This window comes from Neomonachus schauinslandi, chromosome 12, assembly GCF_002201575.2.
Source record: "Neomonachus schauinslandi chromosome 12, ASM220157v2, whole genome shotgun sequence".
NCBI classification, from domain to species: domain Eukaryota; kingdom Metazoa; phylum Chordata; class Mammalia; order Carnivora; family Phocidae; genus Neomonachus; species Neomonachus schauinslandi.
The window spans coordinates 104,992,485-105,007,284 of record NC_058414.1 but is presented as its reverse complement, the minus strand read 5'-3'; the positions used below and the strand labels follow the sequence as shown (position 1 = coordinate 105,007,284).

Here is a 14,800-nt window from a genome sequence, read left to right as displayed (position 1 = left end):
TGAATTGGAGGTGGAGGGTTCCTGAGACCCCCTTATGGGGATCTCAAATCTTGCCACATCCAGTGGCATCGTGGGGCCACCTCATTAGGAAGCCTGTGGACAACCCCACTGCTGTGTACTTCGTCACCAGCCGCAAGCACATCCTGATCAATGTGCTTGTCAGTGCTGCCTTCAGGCTGTGGGACAAACGGGAGAAGATGTTCTGTGGTCAAACATGGCCCAGTGTGAGTTTCCTAATTCGTTTTGGGTCCTTGGCATAAGAGAAACCTGATAAGCATTAGTGGCCAGTGTATAGATATGTCTCATCCACTCAGTGTTTGCTCGCAGGTGGGGCTCCGAGGGCCTCCAGGCTTCCTGGCAGTCTGAATCCATAATTGTGCAATCTGGGACTGGAGTGGGTGGATTTCCATGCGAGGAAGGAAGCCTGACTTTCCGCTCCGGGCCCTTGGTCCTGGTGAACCTGGCAGGAAGGGGAGCTTCCATGCCTAGTTCGTGGTTGGGCAGACAGGCTGTTGGCTCTAGGAAGTGTGTTGGCTCCAGGCAGCGGCTCCGATTCTCCTCTTCCTTCCACACCAGGGTCACTGGACCTCTTTAAAAATACACTTCCACTCAGAGTTGCACAGGTCCGTGACCTAACTCCCATTTCCGCCTGCAATTTGCTCAGGTCCGTGTCTGAGACCCTCTCTCCCCGCAGAACGTAGTCCAGAGCTTGGCACACCGCTAGTGTTCGTGATGCCGCTGGGGGAGGTGACGGTGGCGATCGTGGCCCAGGTGGCCATCTGGATGGGGATGCTGCTGCTGATGGTGGGGAGCACAGAGGGGATCATGCCCACAAAGGTGATGATGCTCGGTGCTGGTGAGGAGGATGCTCCTGCCCACCATGTCCCAACACCTCCTCCGGGCCCTGTGCTGAGCACTGTAGCCTAATTTTTTACCCTCCCTAATCCTCAGACCTGCCTTAAGAAACAAGGCAGTATTCTCCTAATTTTGAAGGTAGTAAGAGGGAAGCTCAAAGTCCTGCATGTGCTACAGAGCTGACGGGATCAGGCCGTCTCCCAAAAGAGCCGTCTTCCCCTTGGCTTTATTCAATACCATGGAAGGTGTGGGCAAGTGGGTTCCACTCCTTCTCATGTGGCAACACCGTGGGCTAAGGAATATGCCTGGAGGAAGACGATTTCAGGGTAAAGCTCAGCAAGCTTTGGCGGCAGTTCTCAGGTGCTTCATGCAAAGTGTATCATATCAAGGATGTCCCAGCTAGATTTCTCCAATGTGTGGTACGAAGAATTAATGTACCAGGAGTGGCCATACCATGTGCTGGGAATTGGCAAATTTGTGTACTTTCAGGTTGCTAATTCCAGATTTGAGCAACTACAGTCCGAAAAATTATTCAGCATTATTTTTGGGAACCTGACATCATAGGTTTGTTGAATCCAGGCTTAAAACCTTCAGAATCGGGGAGTGGCCTCTGCTCAGTTCATCTGTGGACTTCCTACTGCTTTAAAGAAAAGGAAGGTCTAAGAAGGTGAATAAATAATAGTAGTAAGAATGGTAGGAGCAGTAACCACCAACACCCCGTGCCAGGCACTGTGCTTATTATCCCCATTTTACAGATGGCTTAGAGGTTAAATAACTCACCGGGCTTGTGAGATCAGAGGTGGGATTCCAACCCAGGCAGCCCTGCCCCAGAATCCAGCCCCATCTACCAGCTCTCCTCCAAGACTTGACGCCACAAACAGGAAGGCATCATGAGAATACTCGTATTGCTGGTTTCCCAACTCCCAGGGCTCCGAGCTGTTGGCTGGGCCCCAGGGAGCTCCCCCGAGGACACCATCGTGCTGGCCGTCATTTACAGAGGACCTGGTATGACTTGTAAAAACCCATGTTTTTCTATTATTCCTACAGTGTACCTACTGAAATATTATTTTTCCCTCTTCACCTTAATTTGGTTCACAGGAAAAACAGACCCAAAATAGATTGTTTATCGAAGTCTACTGCACAGATTATGTTCAGTGGTGATTTGTTGTGCACTGTGTTCAGCCTGGTTTGTCCATTACCCGGAGCGTTCCAGTTCAGCTATAATTAAAGGCCCTTTGAGTAGAAGCTCTAGGATAGGCTGCATTCATAGCAGAGAGAGGAGAGACGCTTGTGGGCACATTAATGAGGCATTTGGATGCGATCCGCAGCCCCCAGCACTGTGACCTGACCAGGTGTTCAGACACAGCCTTTCGGACAGAAGTTCAGGCTGAGCTTAAGATTGACACTTACACCCAATTTGTGGGAAACTGCTGGAGGGGCCTATCTGTGTGGTAGCATTTTATTTTTCTCTCCCTTTCTCTAATGAATCTTACTTTTTTCTAAAGGAAAAGCAGTTGATTTCAGCCAGTACTTGGACAACATTAAACAATTTGGATGACAGCTAAAATGACATCATTTTAGAAATAAAGACAGTCTTAGAGATAATGTCCAGTCTCCTTCTTTGACAGAAAATTCAGTCTCAAAAGGCCAAAGGATTTGCCCGAGTTCATATGTGAGAACAATAACTAGAACCCGTATCAACCCTAGTTTTCTGATTTCTAACTTGCTACACCAAAACCCATCCTGGAAGCTGAACACACATATTTTTGGAAATAGCCAAACTTGGGAGTCTGGACCGCTTGTCTTTTTTTTTTTTTTTTTTTTTAAAGATTTTATTTATTTATTTGACAGAGAGAGACACAGCGAGAGAGGGAACACAAGCAGGGGGAGTGGGAGAGGGAGAAGCAGGCTTCCCGCAGAGCAGGGAGCCCGACGTGGGGCTCGATCCCAGGACCCTGGGATCATGACCTGAGCTGAAGGCAGTTGCTTAACCAACTGAGCCACCCAGGCGCCCTGGACCGCTTGTCTTAAATTCAGTGTTGGCTGCACATCTTGACTAGATCCCAAGGTCTACTCCCCTTTGACTCACCAGGCAAGGTGCATTTAGAAAATATGAATGGGCAAGATTGAAAAACTTTATGGCTCATGGACCCATTCCACATCATGAAGGGAGCTCTGAATAAGCGTCCAGAACAGCTATAACTTTTCTGAGAATCTCCACGTTGGAAATTTCTGTGTTTGTCTAGGAAATTTTGATGGTCCCACAGTCAGATGTAGAACATTGAACTTCCTAGCATTTTTATAGCTGTTCCAGAGTGGAGGGCAACTGGGTCTTGATTTGTCTGGTGGCAAAACAGTCTGATGAGAATGCACCCTCCTGGGCCAACTGAGTGAGTGAGTGAGGACACACCGGTGGAGGCGCAGTGAGAGGCCATGCTAGCCGGGTCGTGGACGTGGTGTTACGTAGAAGGGTAGCTTTGCTGTTGTGGAATATTTCTGTTGAAGGAATAGGAGAGGAAAGTGATTTCAGTAGTCGGTGAAGAAAGGAGCTGGAGTGAAACAACCGTAAGACGGAGCAGTAGGTGCCTGTATTGAGGGAGAGAGCCAGTCTCCGATGGAGAGCTGTTTTTGCAGCAACAGTAAACACCAGTGCAGGTGATGGGGGTTGGAGAGACATTTCTCCACAGAAGACGAGAAGCCCATGAAAGATGCTCGGCATCATTGACCAGCAGGGAAATGCAAGTCAAAGCCTCAGTGAGCTGCCGCTTCCCACCGACTAGCTGGCTGTAAGGAAACAGAGGGAGGAGGGAGAGAGACTGCAGCCTCACAGCTGGTGGTGAGAGCACACAAGGCGCATCCCTGTCGGAGCACATCCTGGCAGCTCCCGACAAGTCACATGCACAGTTACCATACACCTGGCAGTTGCACTTCCAGGCGTAAACCCAAGAGGACTGGAAACACGTCCCCAAGAAACTTGTAGATGGATGCTCATAGCCGTATAATGGCCCCGATGTCCACAGACTGATAAACAAAATGTGCGATCTCTTTAAAATGAGACGTTTCGGCGGTAGGAAAGAACGCAGCGCTGCTGGGTGCCGCGGCCGGGATGCACCTCGAGCACAGGGTGCAAGAAGCCAGGCACGGAAGGCCATGTGGCGTATGATTCCATGGATAGAACCTGTCTCCATAGAGACAGAAGGTCGACGGGCAGGTGCCTAGGGCTGGGGGTGTGGGGATGAGTATGAGGTTTCTCTTGGGGTGATCGGACGTGCTGGGATTAAAGATGGCGGTGATGTTCACACTGTTCTGGGTACACTGAAAACACCGAGTCGGGTGTATTTTGTGGTATGGGAATTACACCTCCATAAAGCTGCTATTAGGAAACCAATGCAAACCGAATGTGGGCCATAGAGTTTGGTCTGTCAGTGGCGTGAAAATTCGGGCGTGCGTTTCAGGATGTCAGGGCTGTTAGTGCCCCGAGTGCCCTTTTGAGCAGCTGACGTGGAGGCTCACCTGCTGTGTTTGATCCTCAGCCCCTACAGGGTCAGGACCCCCGCGCTGACGGCGTGCTGACCTTCATGGCACAGACGTCCGCTTTGACCTACGCTCCCGGGCCCCGGGCCGATCACCCCGGGGGCCGCCCTTTGCGGACACGCAGCCGGCTGCGGCCTGACGAGCTGAGCCCCAAGGTGGACGGCGGTGCCAACAGGCAGAGCCTGGTAACTTCGCTGGGCACCTCTGCAGCTCGGAAGCCCCCAGCGCCCCACGGGGAGGGCGACCCAGGGCCTCAAAACCCGCTGCGTACGCCCTGGAGAACAGCAAGGGTCCTCTCAGCCCCAGCGGCCCTCCGGAAATGGCCTTCATCACCAGGAGACCCCGAGGACCCCCCGGCCTTCAGTGATGGTGAGTCAGCCTCCTCCAGTCCCCCGTGTTTTTGTTGTTTCTGTCTTTCTGGCACCTGCCCAGGGCCAGCCCTTTGCACTCTGTGCTGCCCCCTGGGTCACAGCCATAGCCCGTGTGGTGTGAGGAAGGGCCTTCAGCACCCTCCCGTCCCCCCGCTGCTGTAGGAGGGAAGGCGGTCGTAGTCAGGCCCGGCAGAAAAGGGCCCTTCCGGGGGTGGCGGAAGCGAGGCTGTGTGGGCCCTGCCCTGCAGTGTCCGTCCATTGCTTCACGGATGAAGGTGCTCAAACAGGTTAGGGAACGTGACCAGATCTGGCCCCCAAACCATGTTGGCCACAGAACGTTTTGGAAAATGGAACATGCAGGCTTTTGGATTTGGTGTATGTCGCCCCTCAGCACTCCTTATGGTCAAACTTGGGGCCACCTCACGTAGTTATGGTTATTTGCCTGTCCCCAAAAGAACCCACTGTGAAGCTAATGCCACTCACAATGCAGTGAGGCCACATGCGGCCTTCGAAGTGTCTGGCTTTCCACCTGATCCTCTGGGGCTCTCCCGCGGGTCACACCCCTGCTGTGGCCGCCCCAAGTAGAAGGGGTGTTGACTGGTTCCGACTCTGTAAGGTGCAGAGGACTCTAGTGTTTGTCTTCTAAGGCCATAAAATAGCAAGTGAGACTCTGATAAAATATGACTTCTTCTTTGAAGACATACAAATAATAAAATTGAGCAGATAGCAGGGTTTCTAAAAAAACGGACCAAGAATCACATTAACATCAGCAGTCTATTTTCTGTAAGTGACGCCTTAATTGGATTTGCTCTGACAGTCTTCTTTTCTACGTATTGCTGCTTTTCAGCTAAGTAGGTCTCTTGTTCTCTCTCTCTCGATCCACAAAGCCATTATGGCACCTTCTAAATGGAAGGAGAGCAAAGTTATAATTAGAGGGAGGCATGTGTGGCCATTACTAATGCTTTCTTCTCGTTCTTGCCTTGGGAAAGAAAGCTGTATGAGAAGGCAGGCTGTGCACTTGCCTACGGATTGTTTGCCCATAAATACACCATTGTACGACTGGAACTCCTCCACGGAGGCTGCAGCCTCCAGTAGCCCCTCTCCCTCCTTTGGGGGCTGCTTTAAACCATGCACTGCTCTGAGAAATCCCGTTTCCTGGCCCTGTTGCCTTCCACACTCCCGTAATTACCAGCCTCCACCAGAGGCCTTCATCTGCTGATTTGGCTTTCCTATTGTCGCTAAGCCTCACCTGACACCTCTGCTCTAAACACCGCGGAAGGTCACCCCCCACCCAGCCAGTGGCCAAGTGGTGGCCTCCGGTCCGACTCCAGGCCCTCTCCGTGGTGCTGACCACCCTCTGTGCTTTTGTGCTCCCGGTTATGCCGTGGGGGCTGTCTACTTCTCTCTGCAACCACCCCTTCTCTGTCTGCTTTCTCCTCTCCCACAACTTAAGTCCCATTTATCAACTACTTCTGTCCTAGTTACCGGAAATAGGAAGCCCCTACCAAAGGGACTTAAACCCATTAGAGAGCCAGGTATGTTCACAGAATGTGGCACACTTCAGGTGTCTGTTACTGCTTAGAAGGAACTTCCTGCCTCCCCATTACTTGGGACCTTCCCATTCTTCTTGATGTCCCCCGAGGTGCAGATCTTTGGGAACATCCTCTCTGAAAATGCTCTTCACTGTCCAATGACCCTTATTAACTGCATAATTTGGTTGGCTTTTTTCTTTTTTTTCTGTGCTAACTTGCAATGTTGGTATCTCTTTATATATACTGTCTTCCCAGCTGCATTTTATGCTTTAAAAAGAAACATGTAAAATGTCAATCACAAAATAAATAGAGTACTGTAAGATGAACCTTGTGCATCGCATCATGGGGCTTCAGCAAAAGGCAATTCCCGGTCTTTCCTACTACTTCTGTGCACCTGCCACCTCCCCGACCTCAGAGGGTTCCATCTGTCTGTATCTCAATACCATATCTCTGGAAAAGATGAGAACACTTGTATAACCCTAACCACAATAGTTTCACCACGTATGAAAGTTAATAGTAATGTCTTAATATCATTATCTAATCAGTGTTCACATTTCTTAGTGGTCACAAATTTTCTTTACAAAAATTTTTTTTTTTATTTGAAGCAGGATCCAGAGAAGAGCCATTGAAGTAGCGGGTCTATCTGTTTAAACTTGCAAAAGTGTTCTCCCCTTCTTCCTTTCCTCACAACATTTTTAGAAAACGAATTCACTTGTCTTGTAGTGGTTTTCACATTCTGGATTTTGCTGATTGCGTCCCAAATATAGCATGTACCTTGTGCCTTTGCTTTTGTACTTTCTATAAACCTGGAGCTATGGGAGCTAGCCTGGAGATCTGACTGTGGTGTTCACTGCTCCACAAGAAGGCTGCAGAGGCGGTGACAACGTGCCCTTCTGTGCAGAGGACACGGTCTTGCTGTGTGTTGTTTTAGCATCAGCAGCCAAGGGCCACTCAACCTCGCTGGCAGACTTCAGCTTGGCTGTTTGAAATGCTCCATCTCTCAACAAGATGAGCTCATACCCCACCCCAAAGGAGAGGCTCATGGCACCCTGTACCTTCCCCAGAACACATCTCACAGTGTGCAGTGCGTGTTTGTGTGATTGTTTGATAAATGCTTCTCTCCCCTCGTAGACCGTCAGCTTAGGAAGATGGCACACCACCTCCTTGTACTGTCTGCATCCCAGCACCCAGTGCGTGCCTGGCAGAGTGTTTGCTGAGTGAAAGAACCAGTGGATTTGTCCACATAAGTGGCCTTGTTTGATTTTCATATCACCCTTAAAACACAGTATTCGTTTCAGTTTTACTTTGCTGGTGAGGAAGCTGCAGCTCAGAGGCTAAATGGTGGCACTGAAGACTGAGTTGGGCCACCTCGATGTCAGGTCACTGAAGACTGAATTAGATCACCCTAAAGTCAGGGCCCTGAAGACAGAGGTGGGGCTCCTAAGAGGCAACTGTAGAAATTTTAGATTTGAAGGGAGTTTACTTTGTTACTCTGGCTAATTGCTCCTGGACTCTAAAGCTTTAAATAACCTGTCAGCTGCAAAGTTTAGCTTTCTCTCTTTATTGTGTGCAAAAGTGCGTGCCTAGCCTCCAGAGGGAGCAGAGTAGCAAAGATCCCTCGGGGGCAGGGCTGTCAGCCAGCGTAGGGGGGGTAAAGATTTCTGACATTTTAATGAAAAAGAATGAGAAAAGACCAACTTTCCTCTGAATTTGCAGTCCAGGGGCTTCCTGAAAATAACTCTTCGACTCAGTGCGCTGTTGGGATTTAATTGGTGTTCAATAATAGCAGACACCCAGGTGGGCCATTTCACACCACTGCCTGGAGAGCTGCCCGTGGCATTCGGCCAAGCCACCTGCGGCCCCAGTGGAAAGTGCAGGTAGATTCAGTGCGCCGTGAGCACAGAGTCTCCATGCGCAGTCCTCTGCATAAGCCCGATTTCATCTTGGAAGCAAGTCAAAGGGAGGCCCGGAGGGCTGGTGTGCCGTGAGGTCTCAGGGTGGTGCGGCCTGGACAGCAGGAAATCCCAGACGCCCAGCGCACTGCTACCTGGAAGGGGGACTCTGTGGTAGTGCGCAGGCCCCGGAGCTGCCCTGGGACTCAGCGAAGGGGCTGCCCTTCTGCGGCTCGGTCGAGTCCGACATGTGACAGTGAGTTCAGGTTTCCCGTGCATCCGCAGGAAGACCCAGCCATACCCACCCCCAGAGAGGTGGTAAAGAAGTCGACTTAATGGGTGTGGCAAATAAGCATTTGGTGGAAACTTATCATAGAAAAGAGAGCCTCTTCTTCATTTATTCATTATTTACACCTGTCTTCTTTCAGAAAGCTTTAAGGCAGTGTGTGAACCAGGATCATGGGAAGGACAGACAGCACACCGCAGTGCTTTAGTGTGGAATTCAAGCTTTGCTGCGTCCGGCCTCTCTGGTTAAAGGGGCAGTGCCCGGTGCTGCCCACATGGGACTCCTCCAGAGAATGTCATTCTGTAATTTCTGTAATGGTCAGTGTGCTGTGGGAATCGGTTTGTGGAAGATTATTTGTTGTGCTTTTTACCAGTTATAAAATAACCAATGGTTACTATGCAAAGCTTGAATAATAGATGTGTGAAAGAAGACAAAAGTCACTTCAGTCTTATCTCCAGAGGTGAGCGCCGTCAGCGCTTGGTGTGCACGTCCCCTTGACCTCTGTGCGCGTTTGAGGCCTCTTCTGAGCAGGCCATCTCATGGTGTCGCTCTTCTTGTCCCTTTAATGTATTCACCAGGCCTAGTTCTTCCTCCAACTGGAGATTAAACCTCCTGGGAACTCTGGTTATTCTTACATAATAAAAAGTTCCATGTCCACTTTTTACATTTAATTTTTTAGAAATTGTGGTAAAATACACATGACCTAAAATTGATCATCTTCCCCATTTTAAGTGTACAGTTCAGCGGCATTAAGGATATTCACATTGTTGTAAAACTGTCACCAGCATCTGTCTCCAGAACATTTTCATTACCCCAGACTGAGACTCTGTCCCCATTAGACACTAAGTCCCCATCTCCCTCCCCCAGTCCTGGGCATCCAACCTCTGCTTTCTGTTCCTCTGGGGTGGGTGACTCTGGAGACCTCATAGAAGTGGAATCACACAGTATTTGTTCTTTTGTGACAGTTTTATCTCGCTTAGTATAATGTCCTCAGGGTGCGTCCATGTTGTAGCAGGTGTGAGAATTTCCTTCCTTTTTAAGGCTGAGTGAAATTCTGTTGTATGGATAACACCATACTTTGTCCGTCTGTTGATGGACACTTGGGCTGCTTTTACCTTTTGGCTATTGTGAATGTTGCTGCTATGATATATTTAAATTTCTAAATTAACTTTTACATCATAAAATTATAATATGCATATTTTAGAAAGATCCAAATAGTACAGCGTGTACAAGGGGAAATCTGAAGTTTCCTTGCCCACAGCCAGTCCTTTTATGACTGCTCCACACTCAGAGGTAAACTGCCACACTGTCTATGTGTCCTTCAGATTTCCCACCCAAAACCAACGATCCCTACATGCACCGATACGTCTGTATTTTTACAAATGGGATCCCGGTGTTGAAAGCTATTGGAGCTTGCCCTTTGAACTTTGGTTAGTTTGGATGTCCCTGTGTGTCAGTATCTCTGGACCTGCTTCCTTGCTGGAAGATGCAGTGTCCTTCATATCACTGCTCCATTGTCCAGTTAATGAGCTTGGAGCATGCTTGTCTCATTGCATATATTGTTAGCATTTTGCTGCATCATTAAATGCATTTCCATTACATTTTTTATGGGAGCATAATAGTCTATATATGTATGTACCATAATACATTTAAATTAGTTCTATATTTATGCAGCTGACCCTTGAATAATGTGGGGATTAGGGGTGCCAGCCCTCTGAGTGGTTGAAAATCTGCACATAACTTTTGACTCCTCAAAACCTTAACTACTAAGAGCTTACTGTTTTACTGATAACATAAACCGTTGATTAACACATATTTTATATGTTCTGTATATTACATACTATTTTTTTTACATATTTTTGCAATAAAGTAAGCTAGAAAAAAGAAACATTATTTAAGAAAACCATAAGGAAGAGAAAATACATTTACAGTACTCTGTACTATAAAAATCCATGTATAAGTGGACCTGCACAGTCCTAAGCTGCATTGTTCAAAGGTCAACTGCATATCTATTAAAATATATATTGTTTAATGATCTTGGCTCTTCACATAATACCATGATTAACATCCTCATGCATGAATCTTTTCAGAACATGGAACCTTGATTGTAGTTTTCCCCAGGCTCAGTGGTCACTGAGTTTTGACGAAGCCTAAAGTCACTCTTTTTCCTTTTTTTAATAGACTATTTTTACAACAGTTTTAGGTTCACAGAAAAATTAAGTGGAATGTATAGAGATTTCCCATATACCTTTTGCCCTCACACACGCAGAGACTCCCCCATAAACAGTATCCCCCACCAGAGTGTTAAATTTGTTACAACTGAAGAGCCTGAACTGACAGATCATTATCACTATAGTTTAGGGTTTAGTTAGGGTTCATTCTTGGTATTTTACATTCTGTGGGTTTGGACAAATGTACACTGACATGTATTTATCATGATAGGATCATACAAAGTAGTTTCACTGCTCGAAAAGTCCTTTGTGCTCCCCCTGTTCATCCCTCCCCCTCCCAATCCTCAACCACTGATCTTTTCTGTCTCCATAGTTTTGCCTTGTCCAGAATGTCTTAGAGCTGGAATCACACAGTGTGCAGTCTTTTCAGATTGGCTTCTTTCACTTAGTAATATGCATTTAAGGTGCTTCCGTGTATTTTCATGGCTTGACAGCTCATTTCTTTTTAGCATAATATTCCATCATCTGGATGTACAAGAGTTTAATTTATCCATTAACCTACTGAAGGACATCTTGGTTGCCTCCAAATTTTGGCAGTTATGAAGAAAGCTGCTATAATATAAACATCCATGTTCAGGTGTTTGTATGGACATAAGTTTTCAGCTCCCTGGGGTAAATGCTAAGGAGTGTGGTTGCTGGATCTAGGAGTTTTATATTTTTGTGTTGTACAGTTAGGCTTTGATACATTTTGAGTTAATTTTTGTGAAGCATGAAGGTCTGTGTCTAGATTTACTTTTTTGCATGTGGATGTCCAGTTGTTCCAGCAACATTTGCTGAGAAGACTGTCTTTGCTCCATTTTATTGCCTTTGCTACTTTGTCAAAGATCAGTTGACTATTCTTATGTGGATCTGTTTTTGGGCTCTCCAGATCTCTATGTCTGTTCATTTACCAGTACCATACTGTTTTGATTTCTCTAGCTTTATAGTAACTCTTGAAATCGAATAGTGTCAGTCCTCCAACCTTTTTCTTCTCTTTCAATATTGGATTGGCTATTCTGGGTCTTTTGCTTCTCCATATAAACTTTAGGATCAGTTTGTCAATATCCACAAAATAACTTGCTGGGATTTTGATTGAGATTGCATTCAATTATAGATCAAGTTGGGAAGAACTGATATCTTAACAATTTTGAGTTTTCCTATCCATGAACATGGAATATCTCTCCATTTATTGAGTTCTTTGATTTCTTTTGTCAGAGTTTTGTAGTTTTCTTCATGTAGATCTTGTAAATGTTTTGGCTAAAGTCCTTCTTTAAACTCAAGTCTCAATGATGACAAGTAAATAATTATGGAAACCACCTGAGGGGATGATGCATCATACACAATTTTCTAGATAGTTAACTAGAGCTAATGACAAATAATATGCAGTATGCCACCGGTAGAAGCTCCCAATCTAATTCTTGCTCACTGATAACATTCAAAACCAAACCAAACAGGAAACAAGACGTCTAACCAATCTGTTGGAATTTTTTATCATCTTGACTCCACACCTTGTGGAGCCTGGAGTAGGAAGTAGGAGAATTTAATTCATATTATTGCTCTGCTAACTTTTGGCCTAGGTATTTCATATGCCAGTTTCTTCCCCAACACACCTTGTTGTTTTTCCTATTCAAGTATCTTACTCTATTATAGGTTGAATGGCCAAGGTAATGAGTATTCTCCACACACCCCTCCCCCACCATCTGTACTAAAATGGATTCTGTTGTACTGATGGAATGTTTACTAGGGTGGAAGTCTAAAGCACTTTCTTTAACTACTGGCTGTGCAGTTTTCTAACTATGTGAATCTTAGCAAGTTTACCCATGAATTCACTCATTTGCAGAACACCTACTGAGCACCAGCCAGTTATATAGCCTTTCTTATTCTCTTCCCTCGTTCACGATAAGAGTGTTGTGATAAGTGTGTTTTGGGCCTCTTCCTGTTCGAACTTCCCATGGTTATGAAGTCCTGCGTTTGCCAGCTATGTTGTTTACTTTCCCATTTATGCTGATGGTGGGAGTCCCAGCCCAAAAACTCATATGGAGCAAAGAGCATACCCTGCTTCCCCCAATCTCATGAGGGCACTGAGCCAGGACTTTTCATGGTGACCATGATAGATTATAATATTGAAAAACCAGATTCAACTGCTTCTATTGTCCTGGAGAACATATGCCCACATTTTGGGGTCATTTTCACTTGAAAGGAAGCATTGCTGCCTTTTTCATTTTTGAAAAAAGTCCATTCACATTTGAGTGAAGGCCAGTGTTGCACTAAACACTTTTGGTTAAAAAAAAAAAAAAAAAAAAACAGGGCCAAATTGAGCACTTAGTCACTGGAGTAAAGAGGCTGCCTCTCAGAGCCTGCCCCATGAGGAACTGTCAATAAATTCTTCATCCTGGCTTCATGCCCTTCCCTGGGGTATATGAGCACCTTCTAGAACATGAGAAAGAAGACACTTGTGTTATCAAAATACCTCTCCTTTCAGTGAAATTTAGTCCCACATTGGTATAAAATGCTTAAAGCCTTTATTGTAGCTCATCACCATGCTGTGGGCTCAGCAAGTAGTCTGCTCTTTCCCAGGGTGAAGGAGAAGCAGGAGCAGGACAGGGGAGTCTCTGGGTATCAGTCTGTGGCTTACACAGCAGGAAAATGACTCCTCTTGTTTTGCCTTCTGATCTCACCCCACCTGCCCAGCATCCCTGAAGTAGATGCACCTGAATGTGTTGCTCAGCTGTGCAGGGAAAGCAGCTGTATGTGATCAGGGAGCCTAACTCTGCATTGCCCCAGTCCCATGCCTTCCTCCTTGCCTTGGAGACCACTTTCCTTGCCTTGGAGACCAGCAAAGAGTCACTGTTCAGATTTGAAAGGAACCTGGGGAGTCATGCAGTCTGCCCCCACATGACAAGTATCTTTAACAGCATCTCTGGCAGATGAGCTTTCAGCCTTCCCTTAAGTACCTGTGACCTCATTGCTTCCCTGGGAGGTCCATTCCATAAGAAGCCTGATGTGTTTTCTAGAAAGTTCTTTACATAGAGTAGTAATGAGTTGAAATTTGCCTCTTTTAGATGGAGAGTGGGTAGGGCACCTAAAGATAACCTACTGCAACCATTATTACTATCACTTTCCACCAGGAAGGCCTCCTGGAACAACACAGAACAAGCACACTCTCCTTGCTGCCTGCCACCCTCACGTATAATGTCATCTTCATGCCACATTTCCACCTTGAAAATTCTGGGTTAGTGGAGACCACTGATTCTGGTAATTTTTGCCTTCCAAAGGCATAGGGTGGGTCTCGGGAAAGAGCTGAAGGGTCAGAGGCCTCTTTCCTGTGAGATGTGAGGCTATCTGTGGCCCCCACAGAGTGGAGCTGGGGTCTTGAGTCCCCAGGGCACTGTGGACAGTGATTGGTTTGGATGTGAGTGTAAGTGGAGTTCTTAGCTACAGGTAAGTATTGACCATGCACACCTGGTCTTCCACCAGATAGAACTTGGCTGCTAAGAGGGAGTTCGAAAACTCTTGCCATTCAGAGGGTGTTTCTATGACTGCGATCCAAATGCTCTGCTGGTTTAGCCTATTTGGTGAATGTAGAAGAAATTCAGTTACTATTCTTGGCCGTCTCTGGAAAGTTTTATATTCTAGTCTGACATTTGCCATCTGGCACATGTCCAGGCCACCTCTCCTTGTCATAAGTTGGTCAGTTAACATTTTGAGTATGAAGATTCATGTTAATGGGAATTTCAATGAAACATCCTTTTGAAAGCAATCTGTCAACCCCACCACCAACTGAAGTGACAAAATTAATGCCAAACCTAATTTCATTTTTTTTTTTTTGTTCTTTGTCTCAGTATTACATGTACTAGAGAGACTGGGTGATGACAATGATGATGGTGCTGGTGGTGATGATGGTGATGATGATGATGTGGTGGTGGTGGTGGTGGTGATGGTGATGGTCACGATGGTGCTGGTGTTGATGATGGTGATGATGATGTGGTGGTGGTGGTGATGGTGATGAGGGTGATGTGGTGGTGGTGATGGTGATGATGGTGATAATGATGGTGATGATGTGGTGATGGTGGTGGTGGTGGTGGTGGTGATGGTCACGATGGTGCTGGTGTTGATGATG

At 46.6% G+C, this 14,800-nt stretch overlaps 1 protein-coding gene across 1 annotated transcript in view; it reads left to right on the top strand.

Moving 5' to 3' along the window:
• The window catches only part of PTPRN2 (protein tyrosine phosphatase receptor type N2), a 628,914-nt gene that overhangs the window by 99,930 nt on the left and 514,184 nt on the right, over window positions 1-14,800 (top strand). Inside the window, exons 6-8 of the mRNA XM_044920028.1 lie at window positions 64-207; window positions 695-804; window positions 4,389-4,758. Coding sequence (XP_044775963.1) covers window positions 64-207; window positions 695-804; window positions 4,389-4,758 — 624 coding nt within the window. The remainder of the gene's footprint in view (window positions 1-63; window positions 208-694; window positions 805-4,388; window positions 4,759-14,800) is intronic.